At 42.8% G+C, this 24,245-nt stretch overlaps 2 protein-coding genes across 3 annotated transcripts in view; one reads left to right on the top strand and one right to left on the bottom strand.

The window, feature by feature from the left end:
- Positions 1-12,767, bottom strand: part of LOC135555731 (disintegrin and metalloproteinase domain-containing protein 11-like) — a 32,644-nt gene extending 19,877 nt beyond the window's left edge. For both annotated transcript variants that reach the window (XM_064988424.1, XM_064988425.1), the window contains exons 1-4: positions 12,354-12,767; positions 11,730-11,953; positions 7,242-7,318; positions 6,268-6,334 (exon numbers count right to left, since the gene is read on the bottom strand). In XM_064988424.1, coding sequence (XP_064844496.1) covers positions 6,268-6,334; positions 7,242-7,318; positions 11,730-11,953; positions 12,354-12,411 — 426 coding nt within the window. In that variant the 5' untranslated portion in view covers positions 12,412-12,767. The remainder of the gene's footprint in view (positions 1-6,267; positions 6,335-7,241; positions 7,319-11,729; positions 11,954-12,353) is intronic.
- Positions 12,768-17,838: 5,071 nt separating this feature from the next.
- 42sp43 (P43 5S RNA-binding protein) lies at positions 17,839-21,423 on the top strand. Its single transcript, XM_064987379.1, has 9 exons — positions 17,839-17,970; positions 18,217-18,317; positions 18,415-18,511; positions 18,645-18,733; positions 18,897-18,970; positions 19,128-19,211; positions 19,616-19,845; positions 20,509-20,562; positions 20,930-21,423. The coding sequence occupies exons 1-9, from the start codon at positions 17,839-17,841 to the stop codon at positions 21,212-21,214; spliced, it is 1,146 nt and encodes a 381-aa protein (XP_064843451.1). The 3' UTR covers positions 21,215-21,423.
- The last annotated feature ends 2,822 nt before the right edge of the window (positions 21,424-24,245 follow it).

The following is a 24,245-nucleotide window of genomic DNA, read 5'->3' on the forward strand; positions in this document are numbered from 1 at the left end:
GTCAGCAGTATGTCAGCAGTATGTCAACAGTATGTCAACAGTATGTCTACAGTATGTCAACAGTATGTCAGCAGTATGTCAACAGTATGTCAACAGTATGTCAACAGTATGTCAGCAGTATGTCAGCAGTATGTCAGCAGTATGTCAGCAGTATGTCAGCAGTATGTCAGCAGTATGTCAACAGTATGTCAGCAGTATGTCAGCAGTATGTCAGCAGTATGTCAGCAGTATGTCTACAGTATGTCTACAGTATGTCAACAGTATATCTACAGCAGTAGTGTCTACAGTATGTCAACACGTCACAGTGTCTACAGTATGTCTACAGTATGTCTACAGTATGTCTACAGTATGTCAACAGTATGTCAGCAGTCGTCTACACATGTGCGTATGTACAGTCACAGTATGTCAGCAGTATGTCAACAGTACGTCAGCAGTATGTCTACAGTATGTCAGCAGTATGTCAGCAGTAGTACGTATGCAGTATGTCAGTATGCCAGCAGTATGTCTACAGTATGTCAGCAGTATGTCAGCAGTACTTCAGCAGTATGTCAGCAGTATGTCAACAGTATGTCAGCAGTATGTCTACAGTATGTCAGCAGTATGTCAACAGTATTTCAGCACTATGTCAACAGTATGTCAGCAGTATGTCAGCAGTATGTCAGCAGTATGTCTACAGTATGTCAACAGTATTTCAGCACTATGTCAGCAGTATGTCAGCAGTATGTCAGCAGTATGTCAGCAGTATGTCAGCAGTATGTCAACAGTATGTCAACAGTATGTCAGCAGTATGTCAGCAGTATGTCAGCAGTATGTCAGCAGTATGTCAACAGTATGTCTACAGTATGTCTACAGTATGTCAACAGTATGTCAGCAGTATGTCAGCAGTATGTCAACAGTATGTCAGCAGTATGTCAGCAGTATGTCAACAGTATGTCTACAGTATGTCTAGAGTATGTCAACAGTATGTCAGCAGTATGTCAGCAGTATGTCAACAGTATGTCAGCAGTATGTCAGCAGTATGTCAACAGTATGTCAGCAGTATGTCTACAGTATGTCAGCAGTATGTCAGCAGTATGTCAACAGTATGTCAGCAGTATGTCAGCAGTATGTCAACAGTATGTCAGCAGTATGTTATCAGTATGTCAACAGTATGTCAACAGTATGTCAACAGTATGTCAGCAGTATGTCAGCAGTATGTCAGCAGTATGTCTACAGTATGTCAGCAGGATGTCAGCAGTATGTCTACAGTATGTCAGCAGTATGTAAGCAGTATGTCAACAGTATGTCAGCAGTATGTCAACAGTATGTCAGCAGTATGTCAGCAGTATGTCTACAGTATGTCAGCAGTATGTCAACAGTATGTCAGCAGTATGTCAACAGTATGTCAACAGTATGTCAACAGTATGTCAGCAGTATGTCTACAGTATGTCAGCAGTATGTCAACAGTATGTCAGCAGTATGTCAACAGTATGTCAGCAGTATGTTAACAGTATGTCAACAGTATGTCAACAGTATGTCAACAGTATGTCAGCAGTATGTCAGCAGTATGTCTACAGTATGTCAGCAGTATGTCTACAGTATGTCAGCAGTATGTCAACAGTATGTCAACAGTATGTCAGCAGTATGTCAGCAGTATGTCAACAGTATGTCAGCAGTATGTCAGCAGTATGTCTACAATATGTCAACAGTATGTCAACAGTATGTCAGCAGTATGTCAACAGTATGTCAGCAGTATGTTAACAGTATGTCAGCAGTATGTCAACAGTATGTCAGCAGTATGTCAACAGTATGTCAGCAGTATGTCAACAGTATGTCAGCAGTATGTCAGCAGTATGTCTACAGTATGTCTACAGTATGTCAGCAGTATGTCAGCAGTATGTCAACAGTATGTCAGCAGTATGTCAACAGTATGTCAACAGTACGTCTACAGTATGTCTACAGTATGTCTACAGTACGTTTACAGTACGTCTACAGTACGTCTACAGTACGTCTACAGTACGTCTACAGTACGTCAACAGTACGTCTACAGCACGTCTACAGTACATCTACAGCACGTCACAGTATGTCTACAGTATGTCTACAGTATGTCTACAGTATGTCTAGCAGTAGTATGTCTACAGTATGTCTACAGTACGTCTACAGTATGTCACAGTATGTCTACAGTATGTCACAGTATGTCTACAGTATGTCAACAGTATGTCTACAGTATGTCACAGTATGTCAGCAGTATGTCAGCAGTATGTCAGCAGTATGTCTACAGTATGTCTACAGTATGTCTACAGTATGTCAACAGTATGTCAACAGTATGTCAACAGTATGTCAACAGTATGTCAACAGTATGTCAACAGTATGTCAGCAGTATGTCTACAGTATGTCAGCAGTATGTCAGCAGTATGTCAACAGTATGTCAGCAGTATGTCAGCAGTATGTCAGCAGTATGTCTACAGTATGTCAACAGTATGTCAGCAGTATGTCAACAGTATGTCAACAGTATGTCAGCAGTATGTCAACAGTATGTCAGCAGTATGTCAGCAGTATGTCTACAGTATGTCAGCAGTATGTCAACAGTACATCTACAGTATGTCGACAGTATGTAACAGTATGTCAACAGTATGTCAACAGTATGTCAACAGTATGTCAAGTCTACAGTATGTCTACAGTATGTCAACAGTATGTCAACAGTATGTCTACAGTATGTCTACAGTATGTCACAGTATGTCAACAGTATGTCAACAGTATGTCTACAGTATGTCAACAGTATGTCACAGTATGTCGTCAACAGTATGTCAACAGTATGTCACAGTATGTCAACAGTATGTCACAGTATGTCTAACAGTATGTCAGCAGTATGTCAACAGTATGTCAGTATGTACAGTATGTCAGCATGTCAACAGTATGTCAGCAGTATGTCAGCAGTATGTCTACAGTATGTCAGCAGTATGTCAACAGTATGTCAGCAGTATGTCAACAGTATGTCAGCAGTATGTCAGCAGTATGTATGTCACAGTATGTCTACAGTATGTCAACAGTATGTCAGCAGTATGTCAGCAGTATGTCAACAGTATGTCAGCAGTATGTCAACAGTATGTCAGCAGTATGTCAACAGTATGTCAGCAGTATGTCAGCAGTATGTCAGCAGTATGTCAGCAGTATGTCAGCAGTATGTCAGCAGTATGTCAACAGTATGTCAGCAGTATGTCAGCAGTATGTCAACAGTATGTCAACAGTATGTCAGCAGTATGTCAGCAGTATGTCTACAGTATGTCAGCAGTATGTCAACAGTATGTCAACAGTATGTCAGCAGTATGTCAACAGTATGTCAGCAGTATGTCATCAGTATGTCAACAGTATGTCAGCAGTATGTCAGCAGTATGTCAGCAGTATGTCACAGTATGTCAACAGTATGTCAACAGTATGTCAGCAGTATGTCAGCAGTATGTCAACAGTACGTCACACAGTATGTCAGCAGTATGTCAGTACGTCACAGTATGTCTACAGTATGTTATCAGTATGTCAACAGTATGTCAACAGTATGTCAACAGTATGTCATGTCTACAGTATGTCAGCAGTATGTCAGCAGTATGTCTACAGTATGTCTACAGTATGTCAGCAGTATGTCTACAGTATGTCAGCAGTATGTCAACAGTATGTCAGCAGTATGTCAACAGTATGTCAGCAGTATGTCAGTATGTCACAGTATGTCAGCAGTATGTCAGCAGTATGTCACAGTATGTCAACAGTATGTCAGCAGTATGTCAACAGTATGTCAGCAGTATGTCTACAGTATGTCAGCAGTATGTCAGCAGTATGTCTACAGTATGTCAGTAGCAGTATGTCAGTATGTCAGCAGTATGTCAACCGTATGTCAGCAGTATGTCAACAGTATGTCAGCAGTATGTCAGCAGTATGTCAACAGTATGTCAACAGTATGTCAGCAGTATGTCAGCAGTATGTCAGCAGTATGTCAGCAGTATGTCAACAGTATGTCAGCAGTATGTCAGCAGTATGTCAACAGTATGTCAGCAGTATGTCAACAGTATGTCAGCAGTATGTCTACAGTATGTCAGCAGTATGTCAACAGTATGTCAGCAGTATGTCAACAGTATGTCAGCAGTATGTCAACAGTATGTCAGCAGTATGTCAGTATGTCAGCAGTATGTCAGCAGTATGTCAACAGTATGTCACAGTATGTCAGCAGTATGTCAGCAGTATGTCAACAGTATGTCAGTAGTATGTCAACAGTATGTCAACAGTATGTCAACAGTATGTCAGCAGTATGTCAGCAGTATGTCTACAGTATGTCTACAGTATGTCAACAGTATGTCTACAGTATGTCTACAGTATGTCTACAGTACGTCAACAGTACGTCTACAGTATGTCTACAGTACGTCTACAGCACGTCTACAGTATGTCTACAGTATGTCTACAGTATGTCTACAGTACGTCTACAGTCATGTCTACAGTATGTCTACAGTATGTCTACAGTACGTCTACAGTACGTCTACAGTACGTCTACAGTATGTCTACAGTATGTCAGCAGTATGTCAGCAGTATGTCAACAGTATGTCAACAGTATGTCAGCAGTATGTCTACAGTATGTCAACAGTATTTCTACAGTATGTCAGCAGTATGTCAGCAGTATGTCTACAGTATGTCAACAGAATGTCAGCATTATGTCAGCAGTATGTCTACAATATGTCAGCAGTATGTCAGCAGTATGTCAGCAGTATGTCAGCAGTATGTCAACAGTATGTCAACAGTATGTCAGCAGTATGTCAACAGTATGTCAGCAGTATGTCAACAGTATGTCAGCAGTATGTCAACAGTATGTCAGCAGTATGTCAGCAGTATGTCAACAGTATGTCAGCAGTATGTCAACAGTATGTCAACAGTATGTCAGCAGTATGTCAGCAGTATGTCAACAGTATGTCAGCAGTATGTCAACAGTATGTCAACAGTATGTCAGCAGTATGTCAACAGTATGTCAGCAGTATGTCAGCAGTATGTCAACAGTATGTCAGCAGTATGTCAGCAGTATGTCAACAGCATGTCAGCAGTATGTCAACAGTATGTCAACAGTATGTCAGCAGTATGTCTACAGTATGTCAGCAGTATGTCAGCAGTATGTCAGCAGTATGTCAGCAGTATGTCAGCAGTATGTCAACAGTATGTCAGCAGTATGTCAACAGTATGTCAGCAGTATGTCAGCAGTATGTCAGCAGTATGTCAGCAGTATGTCTACAGTATGTCAGCAGTATGTCACAGTCAGCAGGATGTCAGCAGTATGTCTACAGTATGTCAGCAGTATGTAAGCAGTATGTCAACAGTATGTCAGCAGTATGTCAACAGTATGTCAGCAGTATGTCAGCAGTATGTCAGCAGTATGTCTACAGTATGTCAGCAGGATGTCAGCAGTATGTCAACAGTATGTCAGCAGTATGTCAGCAGTATGTCTACAGAATGTCTACAGTATGTCAGCAGTATGTCTACAGTATGTCAGCAGTATGTCAACAGTATGTCAGCAGTATGTCAACAGCATGTCAGCAGTATGTCAACAGTATGTCAACAGTATGTCAGCAGTATGTCTACAGTATGTCAGCAGTATGTCAACAGTATGTCAGCAGTATGTCAACAGTATGTCAGCAGTATGTTAACAGTATGTCAACAGTATGTCAACAGTATGTCAGCAGTATGTCAGCAGTATGTCAGCAGTATGTCTACAGTATGTCAGCAGGATGTCAGCAGTATGTCTACAGTATGTCAGCAGTATGTAAGCAGTATGCCAACAGTATGTCAGCAGTATGTCAGCAGTATGTCAGCAGTATGTCAGCAGTATGTCTACAGTATGTCAGCAGTATGTCTACAGTATGTCTAGAGTATGTCAGCAGTATGTCAGCAGTATGTCTACAGTATGTCAACAGTATGTCAGCAGTATGTCTACAGTACACAGAAAACACAGTAGCTTTTTCAGAGGCATGGTTAGAACTTCTATTATAACTAGGGCCATGTGTTTTGTGCAACCATGTGACAGAGCAGGAATTTATCCTGTATTTTATCTAAAATATCCAAACATGAATAGCACCAAAAATTAAAGCAGTTGTCTGAGGGTGGTGCTGGATCTGACATAGAAAGAAAATAGTACAGTTTGTTGAAAAAGCTTTAAATAATGGTTCAAATCCAGGCATATCAAATGATTGCGCAAAATACTGTGCCCTAATTATAACATACAAACACACACACACACGCACGCACACGCACACACACTACCATAGACTGCGAGGGTTTGCCGTCTTGGTGAAAGTGCCGCTCCACATAGTCTGAGGACAGGAGGTTGCTGCAGAGAGAAAACACAGAGACACCTCTGTTATTATGAACAGACACCTCTCTTATAAACTATACCCCAAGACAAGCTCTACGCTACGTCTAAGACAACGAGGCATATCCTTTATGTGTATGATTTATCCTTGTTCTCAGCATATCTATTCTGTTTGTGAATAGATATGCAGTCTGTGCGAATATGGTCCGTTCTTAATGTAACTCCACTTCAGTGTTCATGCATGAGTGCGTTGTGTAATGCATGGCTGTAGAGTACAGCATATGGATGTGATTTATGACGTTATCGTAGCCAGGCAGTAGCCGCAATAGAGTAGCGGTGGTCTGGTTGTTGCGTTGAGTCCTTTACTGTGCTGTAGGATAGTTACAGTACATAAAGCACATTAATAATAAAGTCATGACAATCCAGGCCACTCTCTCTATCTCTCTTTCCCCCTCATCCCCCACTTTCTCTCTTTCTGTCTCCCGTCTCCTCTCTCTCTCACTCTCTCTCTCCCCCTCACCCCCCTTTCTCTCTTTCTGTCTCTTCTCTCTCTCTCTCTCTCTCTCTCTCTCTCTCTGTCCCCCTCATCACCCTCTTTCTCTCTTTCTGTCTCCCGTCTCCTCTCTCTCTCTCTGTCCCCCTCACCCCCCCCCTTTCTCTCTTTCTGTCTCCTCTCTCTCTCTAAGGTGGGTAGCTGTATTGATGGAGCTCTCAGGGTCTCTGTGTCCCTGATGCTCCACTAAACATTTGGTTATGTGTCATAAATGGAAGGAGCAAAGTGTATTTGCTAACGGTAGCGGTTATGGAAATGCCAACGTTGATGATTGTGGCAATTTAGAAAATACAGACTGATGGAAATGGGATGCGGAGAATACGTCAATCAAGTTGATAACATCAAAATTGTGCACAAATCAAATGTACTCACTGGTTTAACTCCAGGTCCAGAGTGAAGGTGTGTCCGAAGGTTTCCACCTGGAAACAACTCTGGGCCAAATGGACTGGCTTAAATAGGGAGAAGGTGAGATGAGGATCAAAAGAGAGAGAGAGAGAGAGAGAGAGAGAGAGAGAGAGAGAGATTACAGGAAGAACCACTTAAAAGTAAACCACTCTAATAGCGGTTCGCCCATTCGGTAAGTCACAATGATAGCTATCATTCTGTAAGAAGTATAACAAACCAAGATACATACTGTACAAATGCATTTCTGCCAGTGCAATACTGCATATGTATCAAAAGCACTTTAGCAGCTAACATAGTCGGATTGATAAAGTGTCAATTGATTTGGCTGGACTGAATCCATTCCAACAGGCAGTACTGAAGCCATCCAGGAAGTGCATTTGTATTCAGCAGGTAGAGATGGATGGGAAGAGGGTTTACAGGAAGGGAGAAAGCTTTAAATATCCATCTACATTGAGCTGGTGTGAAGCCAATGTGTCCCTACTGTCGGCTGCCAAAAAGAATGGAGCGGTAGGAAGAAGGCAAGGAGGAGCTTCACTGGCTGCCAGAGATTTATAGCAGTCAAAACACAGTGTCGCCAAAAGCACAAACAGTGTCAGCATTCAATCCCAGCACACTGTAATTCCATCTGCAGGATACAGGCTGCAGTGAATCATTGGACTTTCACTGAGACAAGACTCCCATTCGGAAATCATTCCCTCCAATGATTCCACACAACTCAACTTCAGCTGGAGCAGGGAGAGGGCAGTTCTGCTTGGCTAAAGGAATGATTCAAATGTGCTGTCATGGATATCAATCCAAGGAGTTCTGTAAAGTTTTTATGTGTGAAGTAATAAAGACGGTTCATTTTGGTCAAACAATAGATCAGTAGATTTGTTTGAATAGATCAGTATTTACCAGCCCTGAATCATAACATCCCTCGGGATATTTAGGTGGCAACCGAACAACACCCTGTCTGTAACACCAATGCATCTTGATAACTGTTCTAATGCCAAAGGCAGTCCTCTGGGAACCTTGTGATAGCAGGTTCATTACTCAGTAACAACCAGCGATTGTAAATACATCTGAAATGTGCACATGCGGTAGAAACAGATGTATCTTCACTTCCAGTCCATTGATAAGCAAAGTCACTTGAGGAAACAGTAGGCTGTATAACTTGGAATCAAAGTGAACCTGTGGAATAGTTGATCCATCCATGAGTCAGAATGACAGCTACGAATATTCCATCTAAACTTATTTAGAATCCTCTGTAAAAAAATAATAAAACAACACACAACAGAGGCAAAACATTAAATGAAATGTAACCAACAGAACCCTCCTAATTGAGTCAAAAATATCCCCCTTTTACCAATTATACCACATCTCAAAAACAACTTCAAAAACAACAACACCAGGGATTTTACACGATCTCCATCCAAATACCCATGAGCCTCTTTAAATAGTTCAATCACATCACACGGTAGGTTAAACCAAGCAGTGTAATCAGAGCCAGATTTATCTCCAGACGAGGGTAATGATTCTCTCAACCAAATCAACTCAACACTCAACCCACCAGTGGGGTATATTACAAAGGAAGATCGATCAGTTAGCCACCAGAAAACAACAACCAGAAATAGCTATTGATTTTCTGATTCATTAAGAAAGCTAGACTTACAAATGTGTTTTTGGTTGTTGAGTCAATTCCACCACACCCATTTCAAGCTTATCCTTAAAAAATAAGGATAATATATACGTCATTTCAGAATATTTAGATGCGTTATCTTGTTAACTCATTGATCTCTGGTGCCCCGTTGAAAGATCTAGACCTTGCACATCATCATCTGCACATCTATCACTCCAGTGTTAATGCTAAATTGTAATTATTTTCGCCTCTATGGCCTATTTATTGCCTTACCTCCCTAATCTTACTACATTTGCACACACTGTCATAGATTTTTCTTTTGTGTTATTGGCTGTACGTTTGTTTATGTGTAACTCTGTGCTGTTGTTTTTGTCGCACTGCTTTGCTTTATCTTGGCCAGGTCGCAATTGTAAATGAGAACTTGTTCTCAACTTGCCTACATGGTTAAATTAAGATAAAATAAAATAAAAAAATAGAACCTCACCCTCCATCCCACCTACACCTTCCTCTTCAGAGAAAGAGAGAGAGGGTGAATGAAAATTAAAGAAAGAGATGGGTTGAAGGGTGAGGTAGAGTATAGGTCTGAGAGAGAGAGAGAGAGAGAGAGAGAGAGAGAGAGAGAGAGAGATAGGGTGTATGAAAATTAAAGAAAGAGATGGGTTGAAGGATTAGGTAGAGTTTAGGTCAGAGAGAGAGAGAGAGGGAGAGGGAGAGGGAGAGAGAGAGAGAGAGGGAGATAGGGTGTATGAAAATTAAAGAAAGAGATGGGTTGAAGGGTGAGGTAGAGTTTAGGTCAGAGAGAGAGAGAGCGAGAGAGTAAGAGAGAGAAGAAAAAAAAGAGGGTGATTTTGTACCAGTGGAGTTTTTGGCCCAAGTAGCACTTCTCACACAGGCCTTGTTGAATCATTGATGGGGACATACTTCGACACACCATTGAATAATAGAGGAATGGAAGAGAGAGGAGTTCTCCATGAGAGATCTGAATATTTCACCACACAGCCTTTTATCATGAGGAGATGAGGCCAATCAGCTAAAATCACATTCACACAACAGGCTTTTGTTTCAGATCTCTTTCAGATACTCTTCTCTCTGGTGGACAGTAATTATAAATCTGTGGCATGGGGTGACATAGCGGGTGAGTACAGTAGGTCAGAAGGTTTTGGGTTCAAGTCACAGATATTGTGCTCCCTCATAGGGTGTAATGCCCGTTGGTTACAGTTAAATATATATACAAAACAAAAATATAAACGCAACATGGAACATTTTCAAAGGTTTTACGGAGTTACAGTTCATATATGGAAATCAGTCAATTGAAATAAATTCAGTAGGCCCTAATCTATGGCTTTCACATGACTGGGAATACAGATATGCATCTGTTAGTCATGGATCAGACAACCAGTCAGTATCTTGTGTGACCACCATTTGTCTCATGCAGCGCAACACATCCCCTACACATAGAGTTGATCAGGCTGTTGATTAAGGCCTGTGGAATGTCGCCCCACTCCTCTTCAATGGCTGTGTGAAGATGCTGGATATTGGCGGGAACTGGAACACGCTGTCGTACACGTCGATCCAGACTCCAGAGCATCCCAAACAGGCTCAATGGGTGACATGTCTGATGAGTATGCAGGCCATGAAAGAACTGGGACATTTTCAGCTTCCAGGAATTGTGTGCAGATCCTTGCAACATGGGGCCATGCATTATAATGCTGAAGCGAATGAATGTCACAACAATGGGCATCAGGATCTCGTCACGGTATCTCTATGCATTCCAATTGCCATCGATAAAATGCAATTGAGTCCGTTTCCCAAATGACGCCATACTGCGGTCGTGAAGAGAGGTGGACGTCCAACCAAATTCTCTAAAAACGACGTTGGATGCGGCTTATGGTAGAGAAATTAACATTCAATTCTCTGGCAACAGCTCTGGTGGACATTCCTGTCGTCAGCATGCCAATTGAATGCTCCCTCAAAACTTGAGACATCTGTGGCATTGTGTTGTGTGACAAAACTGCACATTTTAGAGTGGCCTGTGTAATGATCATGCTGTTTCATCAGCTTCCTGATATACCACACCTGTCAAGTGGATGGGTTACCCTGGCAAAAGACAAATGCTCACTAACAGGGATGTAAACAAATGTGTGCACAAAATTTGAGAGAAAGAAACTTTTTGTGCATGTGGAACATTTGTTTTATTTCAGCTCATGAAACATGGGACCATCAACACACATGTTGCGCTTACATTTTTGTTCAGTGTATATATATATATATATAGCAGTAACATAGTAACCACTGTTTTGCAGGACCAGAAAGGACTTGGTGTTCATTCTCTGATGCTGGTTAAAGGGGAAACTTAGTGGGCTTAGAGGTTGCAGCAAACCACCTCCCTTCTCTGTCATTCAGTGAGGGCAGAGCATGCGGCACAGAGCACTGCATTGCTCTTGACCAACTGGCAGAGGTGCCCCCGGACATACAGCAGGAGAGAGCCAGTGGGTATTGCATCAGTCACGCCCAAACTAGGTTTCTGACTAAGACTGACTTCATCCCTCAGTGCGAACACAAGCAAGCTGAAGACACCAGGAGAGTTAGGGCAACATGGGACTGATAGACTTGTGCCGTTTGGGATGGATCTTATGATAAACTTAGAAAACAAGACACAGGCCAAAACAGGCAAGAAAGGGTTCACAAAAGTAACTTGAGTTGAGAGAAACCATTACAGTTTCAACAATGAACTGGGAGTTTAATACAAGAGAGGGAACGAAAACGAATAAATAACACTCAAATAAAATCAGGTTGCCACACCCACTTCTCCATTATAGACAGAGGTCTATACTTACCGAGGTGCCTCCCGTGGTATTCTTCACGCGGGTATCCAAATAGCCATGGGACATTTCTTCCTTCGACTCCATCTGTTGCACCAGACGCTTTGGATAGGTGACTTCGGCCGCAATGTCGCTGATATCTCCCTGCTCCTCTGGCGAGAACCAATCCCACAAACTCGCATCACGCACCAAAGTCGACCTTCCGCCGCCTGTTACGCGGGAGGCCTGATAACTGCCAACTTTAAACCACACACGGGTTATCACACAGAAAAACGATCATTATTGTTTGAAAAATGATTTTTGACATAAATAGGCTGATATGGCAGCGCGTCAGGCGCTGGTTCTACAGTGCGCGTCAGCCCTGGATGTAAAGGGCGACAGCGCTGCGGTGAAAATGTGTTGATGCAGCAAATCTACCGCATCCGTAGAACTGAAGGGAGAGGGATCTTAAAAACACTACGTTCTTGGCACAGATGTAACTATCTCCAGCTGCGCGCTACCACCACACACACAATTGTAGACTAGTCTACAGAGGAAGAAGTGATTGCAAATGCAAAAAAATGGGGATAGCCTACATTGGGCAGGGGTAAACTAGGAAATGAAAAGGGTGCTTCCCCCCTCTCCCGTCATCCCTCTTACCTGACACGGCAAACCTCTCGCCCACTGCAGCAAAGACCAAGCACCACACCGCCAGCATGATGTTCACATATTCCCCCGAATTAACATCGAGTGCGTTACAGTGTAACAGGAGCAGATAAAAAGAAAACCGACGCACAAACGATTATGGCGAGAGAGAAAAAACACCGACTGAATCTGGTTGACAGCTGACGCTCGTCCTCTCATCTCCCATTCAGCTCGTAGCATACAGTCTCACCGATATCAGGCAATTGAATTAAATAGCCAATCTATCACTAAATGAAAAAACAAATAGGCCTATGCCAGAGCCGATCAATAATGGAATTAACAAATTAGCCTAGATTATGTAGAATATGTCAAATGGGGAGATTTGAGTGCACGTATGCATAAATCCTACAGGATTGTGCGTGTGTAAGCTCTATATATGCATGAGTGTATGCGAATCTGCGATATGGGGAAGTGGTAGATATACAATAAAAATTATGAGGACACGTGGGACCATAGTACCCTCCCCTCATTCTATCTCCAAGCGTCCTCCCGTTGCCATGCAGTTCTATATCTCCACAAAAGCAGATTCTACAACCTGGGTACCAATGTGCCAATTGAGGTAAACATGGTAGGGTTTTGTGTGTTCATTCATTTTCTATGAGGACTTATGAATGGCAAAAGTCAACACGAGTAATTCATGAAGATCCTGAATAGATAGGTCCATGGATAGACGAGGTGGGAAAAATGTCCTTCAGAGAAAACAATACATATCGGTCAGTATTGTGGTGCAGCTGAACTCACTAACATAATGTATTGTAATGAACAAAATGGAGATCCACACAGCAATTGAAAAGTGGTATCCAATAGCATGACATGGTGCACCCATTGTGCCCAGAGGTGTGTATGGTAAATACAGATGTCATTCTCCTTCTCTATCTCCAGCTGTCCACTACAGTAAGGAGACACAGAAGCTGCAGGAACACATCGAAAAATGGGACAGTGAAGAGTGTAGAGCGATGACAAGCTATTGTTGGAGGAAGTGGGCTTGACTGGCAGGCTGTTTGTGTGTGTGTGTGTGTGTGTGTGTGTGCGTGTGTGTGTGTGTGTGTGTGTGTGTGTATGTGTGTGTGTGTGTGTGTGTGTGTGTGTGTGTGTGTGTGTGTGTGTGTGTGTGTGTGTGTGTGTGTGTGTGTGTGTGTGTGTGTGCGTGCGTGTGTGTGTGTGTGTGTGTGTGTGTGTGTGTGTGTGTGTGTATGTGTGTGTGTGTGTGTGTGTGTGTGTGTGTGTGTGTGTGTGTGTGTGTGTGTGTGTGTGTGTGTGTGTGTGTGTGTGTGTGTGTGTGTGTGTGTGTGTGTGTGTGTGTGTGTGTGTGTGTGTGTGTGTGTGTGTGTGTGTGTGTGTGTGTGTGTGTGTGTGTGTGTGTGTGTGTGTGTGTGTGTGTGTTGGAGCTGATAAGAAGTGTCCTGAGGTGACTCCATGTAAGCTGGATGTCTTAGATGATCATACAGATAAAGCTGAATGTGCAGAACGAGGGCTATTGTTGTGCACAAAATAATAATCATGCCTCAATGTGCCATTTCTTTAAAGGATAATTTTGCATTTTTACAACCAAATCAACATTTTTTAAATGTAAATGCCATGTTATAGAAGGGTCCAGACTAAAGGTCTTCACGGGTCCGACTGACCCGGGAACCGAGTAGGTCTGGGTCAAAAATTCTAACTTTTCCCTCGGGTCTGGGTCAGGTCCTGTTTGATGGTCATTTGGTCTGATAGACCCGAGTGGACCCAAATGGACCCGACCACAGCTCTGTATAGCCTATAGCATATTTATTTTACGCTAATATGGTGAACTTTTAGGACCTGAGAAGGTCACTTTTTTGTTGTTGTCAATTTCACTTGTTTTTGAGACACTTACCCAACCTGCAATTCACTTCTTCATCCTCATTGTGCAGTACAGGGGCTCTGAAAAAAACATTAACAAATGCTCCAAAAACGACCAAATATGTAATTTTATAAATGGAATCACTCTCAGTGTAGTGATGTTGGTCCCTTAGGTTTGTGGGATAAAAATGAGAACTCTATAGTGAATATCTTCTCGCTACTGTGATTATCATGTCTTTGATTGTGAATATCTTCTCCTCAGCCACCCAGGCTATCCTTCTACTTCAGAGGCGCCCATATACCTGGAGGGCCCTAAGGCCATGACAGAGATGCACTTGCCAATTTTGCGTCCTGCCTAATGCTGCATTCATATTCATAACCAGGTAGGAAGTTGGTCATTTCCAGTTATGAAGTCGTAAATACGATTTGGATGTATTCATGTGCTTTGAACTCGTTTAGAAATGTTGATTAGCTAATGGAAAACAAGCTGCGGCAAACATATACTAAAATTACAGATATCATGCTCACAAATTACAGTGTTAAAAAATCATAATTAATAGATTGCTTTTTATAAATCATGTTTTGTTGTATTTAATTCATAGGGTAATTTTTCCCCCTTAATAAACTTGTACCATTTGAATGTAGACATAAATATAAGAATATTTTATTTTAGACATTTAAGTAAACGCTTTATTAAAATATGCAAATGAGGTGAAATCTCATTAAATATATGCATATTTTCATATTGTGCAAATCCATTTTTCTGGACACTGGGTGTAGTCAGGCTAAATATGTTTTATTTCATTTTGTTGAGACACTCCAGGACCGAACTTGTCCAGAGCAGATTTTGGATAAATAGTTTTTTCAACTTTCTATCTGTAAAATACTAAAGAGATGTACGTAAAATGCATTTTTGGCGTATTTTTCAGAAGAAAATGTTATTTACAATAAACAATTTACAACATATCAACAATTCCCTCTGGTCAAGTCTGAAGACTATAGCTAAGAATAGCCATAAAAATTGTATGAATGCAGACGCTTCTGAAGCTGAGGAAAATGAGTTGGCGCATGAGAAGAGTTTGCCTTTCGGAAACGGCAGTTTAAGATCAGTACACTGAATTTAGACTAGCAAACGATTCAGCATGTGGGAGAAGTCGGAGCTCAGGGATGATAGACACGTTTCCCACTAGTAATTATCAGTAGAAGAGGCGTTCAAGAGGATTTTTCCCAGTCGTATGTGGTAAATACCGTCTATGAATGAAGGTTATGAACGCAGCTTAAGAACAGCCCCTAGCTGTGGTATATTTAAGCAAAAACGCCAGAGGAGGTGTGGTATATGGCCAATATAGAACGACTAAGGGCTGTTCCTCGCACGACGCAACACGGAGTGCCTTAGCCGTATACCACAAACCTTGAGGTGTCTTATTTTATAAACAGCTGCTCATTTAACCCGGAAGCCAGCCGCACCAGAAATACAGTTCAACTGACAACCGAAATCAGCCTCCAGGCGCCCAGCCTGCCCACAAGGAGTCGCTAGAGCGCGATGAGCCAAGTAAAAATGTGTAACCTTAATTTAACTACAGTAGGCAAGCCAGTTAAGAACAAACTCTTATTTACAATGACGGCCTACACCGGCCAAACCCACACGACACTGGGCCAATTCATCCCCCACTTTCCCCCACACTGGGCCAATTCATCCCCCACTTTCCCCCACACTGGGCCAATTCATCCCCCACTTTCCCCCACACTGGGCCAATTCATCCCCCACTTTCCCCCACACTGGGCCAATTCATCCCCCACTTTCCCCCACACTGGGCCAATTCATCCCCACTTTCCCCCACACTGGGCCAATTCATCCCCCACTTTCCCCCACACTGGGCCAATTCATCCCCACTTTCCCCACACTGGGCCAATTCATCCCCCACTTTCCCCACACTGAGCCAATTCATCCCCCACTTTCCCCCACACTGGGCCAATTCATCCCCCACTTTCCCCCACACTGGGCCAATTGTGCACCGCCCTATGGGACTCCCAAGCCGGTTGTGATACAGCCTGGATTCGAAACAGGGCGTCTGTAGTGACGCCTCTAGCAGTGCGCCCAGTGATGGTTCTAGCTTGTATGGCTCCCTGGGCAAACCCCCCCTCAGCCCCCACCATAAAATACCATTCTGCACTAACTGTAATTTGAATTCACCCCAAAAGACTCCATATATCACAAAATATACAAAATATCAGCATAATATAGATGTATTTTAAGTTAGACTACAGCATTGGAAATTCCCCTTACTGAGCTCAGGACCTAGTCAATACAATCACAGAAACCCTTCATGATTCACCTTGCTGGTGTGCAGACTGGTTTCATTCTTAATGATTTCGCACAAACCAGAAAAAAATGCGACAATATGTCTGTGAAACTATATATTCACAGTATTATGAATGAATTGTGGTTTATTTGGTAGCATTTCCTAGTGTGACTGATTTTACTAATTGCATTTGTACTGTACAAAGTTAGAGTCGCGCTATTTGATAGATTCCCCCGCTCCCCATACCTTCGGCTTCCAGTGGGGAGACCTGAGGTCAACCAACACCCGCCCCCCTCCCCATCTCGTACTTCTGTGTGGGAGACCTTCCCTGGCAGTAGCCTGCCCATGTCGCCTATACCTAAATCCGTCACTGGCTGCGCCACTCGGGAACCTCCCCGGCCAAACCCTCCCTTAACCCGGACGACGATAGGACAATTGTGCGCCACCCTATGGGACTCCCTGTCACGGCCGGGATGCCTTATTTCTATTATAAACTGGTTACCAACATAATAACTTTTTGCGTCCAGAACTACTCCAGAGCTGACTGTAGTAGGCTAGTAGAGGCTCCTAAATCATGGGTGATGTGTTCTGTCTGGGAATCCTTGGGTTTGGGAATAATAGTTTCGTATGATCAAGGAATTAATACTCTTGCAACAAAGGCTACATCCCTACCTTTCTCTCAAATCTGATTGTAGTAAGATATGCTACCCTCTGCTGTAAGAATACAGTAGTTGCATCGCAGTGTGTTGAATAGATGCTGAACAGTGGGGATCTGTTGATTGCTAAAATATATATATATATAATACATGTTTGAGCTAACCTGGGCTGCGTTCTGTATGTGTTAACGGTCTGGAATGTTAAATTGAACGGAAACGGTGCCGTACTGAACGACCGGTTGAAAAACGGGTATTGGTTGGTTTATGGGTTGGGAACGCTGTCAGTATGGCCACTGGCCTTTAAAGGCGTCAGTCGTTGTTTCAAGCTACACCCACCAAACGTACCTCAAAGTCTGCTCAAGAACATTTTGGGGAATCGTGTCGTTCAGTACAAACCGTCCCGCAACGTATCAAACGTTCATGCGAACTGAATGCACCTCAGGCATTGTGCGATCTGACTTGTCTGCAACCAGTCAGCCTGGAACACGGCCATTCACTGCAAATACTGACACCCGAATTAAGCAATTAATTCGGCACAGGTGCAACCTGGGTCAATTAACCTCAGCGCACTCTCCAATGCTACAAGAGTAGTTGGCGCGGGGTGCAGTTTCCAATTGATTGACAGTGTGCAACCGAATAGACGACTGTTTTCAGTAGACAATGAACGGGGTAGCCCACAAACTGGACTCGGTTCCTCGACAACAGCTTTTCAACTGCAACCATGCTGATTGTGGGGCGACGTTCCAACGGGAGTGGCGTTTGAAAGAGCACGAGACCGTGCACACGGGAGCGGTAAATACTATATGGGGGACATGGCTGATATTTGAGTCATACTCGAGTTCAACTACGGTTCATGTGGCTGTAACCTCATCCCCGGGTTAATATATTTCGTGTGAAAAAATGTGCAGAAGTGCGTAGGCTTCTGCCATAAATGTGGCGAAATAGTTCGAATGACAAAGTTTACTTCTGAAGTTTGAGCCTTTTATGATTAGTCTGCGTAAACTATCACTTATAACCCTACTGGTTCTTGTTTTTCAGCAACCGTTTCAATGCAACGTGGCTGATTGTGGCCGTCGTTTCTCACGGAAATCTCACCTGAGCCGCCACGCACTTGGCCACACCGGGGTGAAACAATTCAGGTCGGTTAATTTCAGTTTCCATTTAACTTCATACCCATGGGTTAGGCTGTAGTTTGAAAAACTTCACGTACACTAGTTTATTTTTTTCACCCAACAGATGTACCTTTGTGGATTGCACAAAGGCTTTCTTCAACGCGGACAAGTTGAAGAGACACGTCCATTATGCCCACGGAGAAAAAGACAAGTACTTTAAGGTTAGTCCACTAGATGTCGCCGAATAACCACGTTACTATGAAATGGGTTCTTGCAATTAATTTATAGGGGACCATTTCCCTTACCGTATAAATGGGCTGAATGTCATTTTTGCTTAATTGTCCCCATGTGCAGTGCAATTTTCCAAATTGCTTATTGACATTCAAGAAACGGAGGGTGTATAAATTACATTTGAAGGAGCATGGAATATCTTCTAATTTCAAGTAAGTCACAATCTTTTAATGGTCCTGTAGGCCTTACATCCTTTGAATACTGCATAAGGCCTAAGTTGATGCACAAGCTGATGATGCATACTCTCTTTTTAAAATGCAAGTGAATTCATGTCTCAGATTAATGGTTAAATTATTCTGTCCCTGGTTTTCTCAGATGTTCGAAGAGCGGATGTGGAGTCACGTTTGACACCAATGTCGCTCGCAAAGCCCACGAGAAGAAACATGCAGGTTTGTCCCTTTTGCAAGTTTGTCAGTCTTCTATTGCTGTACGTTCTTGCATAAATCAAACATTTTAGCAGTCATTTTGTATCAATACTATCAAAGGGATAGTAGCAGTTGTCATGTCACTTAACTTAACACTGCCCATGTCTCTCCCACTCCGCAGGGTACCGCTGCACAAAGCCTGAATGCAATCATTTTGAACAAACCTGGGGGAAAATGCACAAACACATGGCGGCTAAACACCCAGGTATGCACCCCACCACCAAACCCCCTTAATTGGAGCTGTTACTGAAGGATTATGAAAATGATGAGTTACTGTGTCAGTCTAGGCCAACCTGCCTTTACACTCACTGAAAACTATTGTCGGACGTAATTGTTCACATTTAGTATTCTGTTTCTCCTCATCTTCTACCACTTATGTAAATGTCCTGCCTTGTACCCTGCTAGTTGTAGTGTGACAGTGTTTGAGAAACTGCTTATGATGCGTTAGCTGATTAGTAATTTAAGGGGAAGCTTATTTTATTGGTAACCTTCAGTGTCAAACATTATACCGTTTACTCAGCTGCCTGCTCATGCCATCTGTTTTGGCTAATGGACAACTTGTTGGGCAGGAATTGAGTAGTGACATTTGCCTCTCTCCTGTCCCTGCAGCCACATTCACCTGTAAGCTGTGCCAGAAGGTGTTTAAGCATGTCGACTCTCTGCGTAGACACAAGCGAACCCACGCCCTGCAGAAGCCTGTCCTGCTGTGCCCCAGCAGTGGCTGCAAGGCCTACTTCTCCACTACCTTCAACCTGCAGCACCACATCCGCAAGGCCCACCTGCAGCTCCTCAAGTACCATTGCTGCTTCCCCGATTGCCCCAGAACCTTTGCCATGCGGGTATGTACTGCAGCCCTTATGGGCAGTCAGAGTAAGACTGGGGGGGGGGGGGGGGGCTGTGCTGATTGTGGTCCCACTTCTGCCTGAACTAACACATCAGACACCAATCAACTAATCATTATCTTCAGTTTAGAAGGCAATTAGTTAATCAGCTGTTTGCTAGGATGGGGAGGAACTGACGCCACTCTGGTCCCTGACGACTGGAGTTACCATCCCTGATTTTTAGGTAGTCTAGTTTGCTGTTATCTATTGAACACACTTGTAGCATACTGCTCTAAACCGCCTCCTCTTCAGCCTGTTCTTTCTGACGTCCATTAATCACCTGTCTTAACTAAGAACACACATCCATAACTGTCTTGTCTTCTACACGGTGGTATGTGCAGTTGGGTTTTAATCACTGCATGCAAAGCAGCCTCATGAATTTCTTTGTCACTGAATGTCTTGTCAAGTAACTACTAGTGGCTTATTTTCCATTGCCTCCCCATGGACAGAATTGAATTTGAATCCCAAGATAAACATTTGTCCATGTGGTGGACGGAGATGTTTGCCATTGTGGCGCTGGTACAGTATAAATGTTTAGAATAGATTGATGTTCATACTTTGCTGCTGTCATAATATTTGTATGCCATTGTTGTCGTGACACATCACTGTTCAATCTCACAGGAGAGCCTAAGCAGACACCTGGCTCACCATGACCCAGATGCCAACCCTGAGAAGGTAAGCATGGCTTTAGTCAGTCTATCCCCTGTGGGCTTGAGCCAACAGTGGGTCTACTGTGTGGCGGCTTTGGCCAGGTGACCATTGATCTGTGTGGCCCTGAACCATGTCTTTGAAACATTTGAGAGCAGCATCCTTTAGATGTCTGGCAGAATCTATAGCAGCTTTGGGCACAGTGGGGCTCGAGGGAAGGGGTGGTTACTCACACAATGTCGCTCTTGTTCAGCTCTGAAGTCCTAATATAGGCTTCCTGTCTACTGGGCAGTTGGGAGTTAATGACTCTTCTGAACAGTTGTAGTGGTGAATTGTTCCCCTAGACATTTTACACCTCAAATCAATTTCTGTCCCATCGTGTTTTTCTCTCTAGAAGAAGCGCAAGCGGCCCAAGAAGGACTGGCAGAAGCGTCTGGAAGGCCACCAGCTGCCCCTGGTGGAGGACGACCTGCGGCGCCTCTTTGCCTTGCGCATGAGGGTGTCACGACGGGCCAAGGTTGAGGTTAACCTCTCAGGCCTCTTCAATGAGCGCAAGATCCCCCACTTTATCGACTCGGAGGTCAACCTGCGTGACCTCTTCAGCATCAAGCCCCCTCACTCCTCCTGCCCTGCAGAGCGAGTCCCTGTGGAGGTCACTGATGAAAGGTTGAACTTGTAGCCTGAAAGTGTCATAGTACCATAATGAGGTAAAGTTGTAAATGCTAGTAAAGTACCATTGCTCTTTTTAGTTGATCTAAACTGAGGTTTTGAATGATTTAAAATATTTTTTATAGTGCATATAAAGCAACTGGTCTTTTTGTTTTCCTGTATAAAAGCACTTGCGTTTTGTTTGTCCTATGCATGATCAAAGCTGACCCAATAAAAAAAAATTGCAGCAAAGTCATTGTTTGTCTAAATGTTTAGGTCTGGGGAAGATGGGACTGTGCCACCTAGTTTCTCTCCAACTAAATCAGTAATGACATATCAGGGTGGTCAATTACCCTGCATCAGTCCTTAGTGTAAACCACAAGTTGGGTCGTGTGTCTCAGAGGGAGGTAATGACTTCAGGTTCAATGATGCAGAAGAATGCAACCTGAACCGTACAAGAGAAGTTTTGGAACAGGTGTTTCGTGCAATGTCAGTTTACTAGTGCCATAACAGGTGTGCAGGTAGACTTGCATTTAAGTGAACTTTCCCTTCACACACCCATCAAATATGAACAAAAATCAGACCTATGAGTAACGAGTCCCCCACCATTGATTCATCAAAGCGCAGGGCTCTGCTCGGCACCAGGTCCAATTCACTAGGTAACTCGTTAATCCAAACACCCGGTAGAGGAGAAGCTGAACTACAGTATAAAATCGTCAGCTTTACAATTGTGCCTATTGAAAGACTGCAGAATAATTGAACTGCGAAGTCTGACCAGTGACATTGATGGAAGAGATGGTATCAGATATTTCTGCCACTTAAACTGAATTGCTGTGTAATATGGCTATCTTTCTAGTGTTCGTTCCATCAGAACCTCATATCACTTCAGCTGACTGGTAATGGCATGGCTGCTCGATTGCTTCCTACAGAGCGCTCTCCCTGTCATGATTAAAGCACAGCACATTTCCAGCTGAACTTGTCCAATAAAGCTATTCTGAACAAAAATATAAATTCAACAATTTCAAAGATTTTACTGGGTTACAGTTCTATGGAAATCAGTCATTTAACTTCATTGGGTCCTTGTCTGTGGATTTCCCAGAACCCCACCGCCACAAACTACCTTATTTCTATTGCGGAATCTGTAACTCTTCAGCTTCACCTCAAGTTTGAACCACTTATTACCCTGTCAACTCACCAGTTGTTGAAAATGGACTGAGTGCAAGAAGACAAACTTGTAATCATTCACATTAGGTAATGTGTACTCTATACAGAATTAATGGCTTGTACGGAGATCCTCTTTCACACACTGGCGTACCATCATATTCCAAGGTGTCTAGTTGTCCAAGGCCTGTGTTGTGGCTGTAATATGGCTGGGTCCAGTGACATTTCAAAGCCTTTGCTAAGCCCCCTTCCAGCCTACTGTTGGAGCTCTACTGGAGTCATTACTTTTGTGTTTTTCTACTGCTGTTGTGCTCATTCTCCAGGGCTCCTCCTGCTGCCTCAGGCCATGTCAGCTCGTAATCCTTCACATAAACCTGGCCGATATGTCTGCTGCTCTGCTGGCTAACGACCCACGCTCTTTCTGCACTGTGTTTATGCGGTGGTAGTGTACAAGCATTTATAATTACTTTGCTTTTGGTGCTTTGTGTGAAAACAGATTAGTCCATTAGAGAATGTGTTTGTTGCCCTGGTGTCCAAAGCGTAATTGAAATATAAATGATTCGCCAGTGTTCAGGGTGATACAGGGTTAATTATAAATTGTTTGAGGTCTTTCAAAACAATGTGTTGCTTTGATTTATTTTAATGAGACATCAGAGGGTCTCAAGAATTTACAGTTGAAATTCAGCAGCCTAGCTGACTCCAAGGTAATAAAACATTTACAATTCAGCATATATGCACAGACCACAGAACAGTTATTCCATTTTTTTTATATAGAATGCTGAATATATTTAAGCAATAAGGGGGGGGGGGGTGTGTGGTATGATATATGGCCAAAATACCATGTCTAAGGGCTGTTCATAGGCACGACGCAACGCAGAGCCGTGGTATATTGGCCATATTACAAACCCAGAGGTGCCTTATTGCTATTACAAACTTGTTACCAACATAATTAGAGAAGTAAAATAAATGTTTTTTCATTCCTGCGGTATACAGTCTGATATACCATGGTTGTCAGCCAATCAGCAGTCAAGGCTCAAACCACCCAGTTTATAAATATATATATAGTACCAGTCAAAACTTTAGATAAACCCTTGACTGAATAGGTGTTTATTTTTTACTCTTATCTACATTGTAGAATAATAGTGAAGACATCAAAACTATGAAATAACCCATATGGAATCATGTAGTTACCAAAAAAGTGTAACACTAATCAAAATACATTTATATTTGAGATTCTTCAAAGTAGCCACCATTTGCCTTGATGACAGCTTTGCACACTCCTGGCATTCTCTCAACCAGATTCACCTGGAATGCTTTCAAACAATCTTGAAGGAGTTCCCACATATGCTGAGCACTTGTTGGCTGCTTTTCCAACTTGTTTGCCATAATAAGGACTTGGTCTTTTACCAAATAGGGCTATCATCTGTATACCCCCCTACATTGTCAAAACACAACTGATTGGCTCAAATGCATTAGAAGTAAAGACATCCCACAAATGTACTTTTAACAAGGCATGAAGCCAGTTGAGAGAATGCCAAGAGTGTGTAGAGCTGTCATCAAGGCAAAAGGGTGGCTACTTTGAAGAATCTCAAATTTAATTTGAGACTGGCCAATAAAAATAAAAGATGAAGATGTGCAAAAGAACACAGCCACTGGACAGAGGAACTCTGCCTAGAAGGCCAGCATCCTGGAGTCACCTCTTCACTGTTAACGTTTGTTTTGCGAGTACTATTTAATGAAGCTGCCAGTTGAGGACTTGTGAGGCGTCTGTTTCTCAAACTAGACACTCTAATGTACTTGTCCTTTTTCTCAGTTGTGCACCAGGGCCTCCCACTCCTCTTTCTAATATGGTTAGAGACAGTTTGCGCTGTTCTGTGAAGGGATAGCACGCAGCATTGTAC

Source organism: Oncorhynchus masou, chromosome 15 (genome assembly GCF_036934945.1).
Source record: "Oncorhynchus masou masou isolate Uvic2021 chromosome 15, UVic_Omas_1.1, whole genome shotgun sequence".
NCBI classification, from domain to species: Eukaryota; Metazoa; Chordata; class Actinopteri; order Salmoniformes; family Salmonidae; genus Oncorhynchus; species Oncorhynchus masou.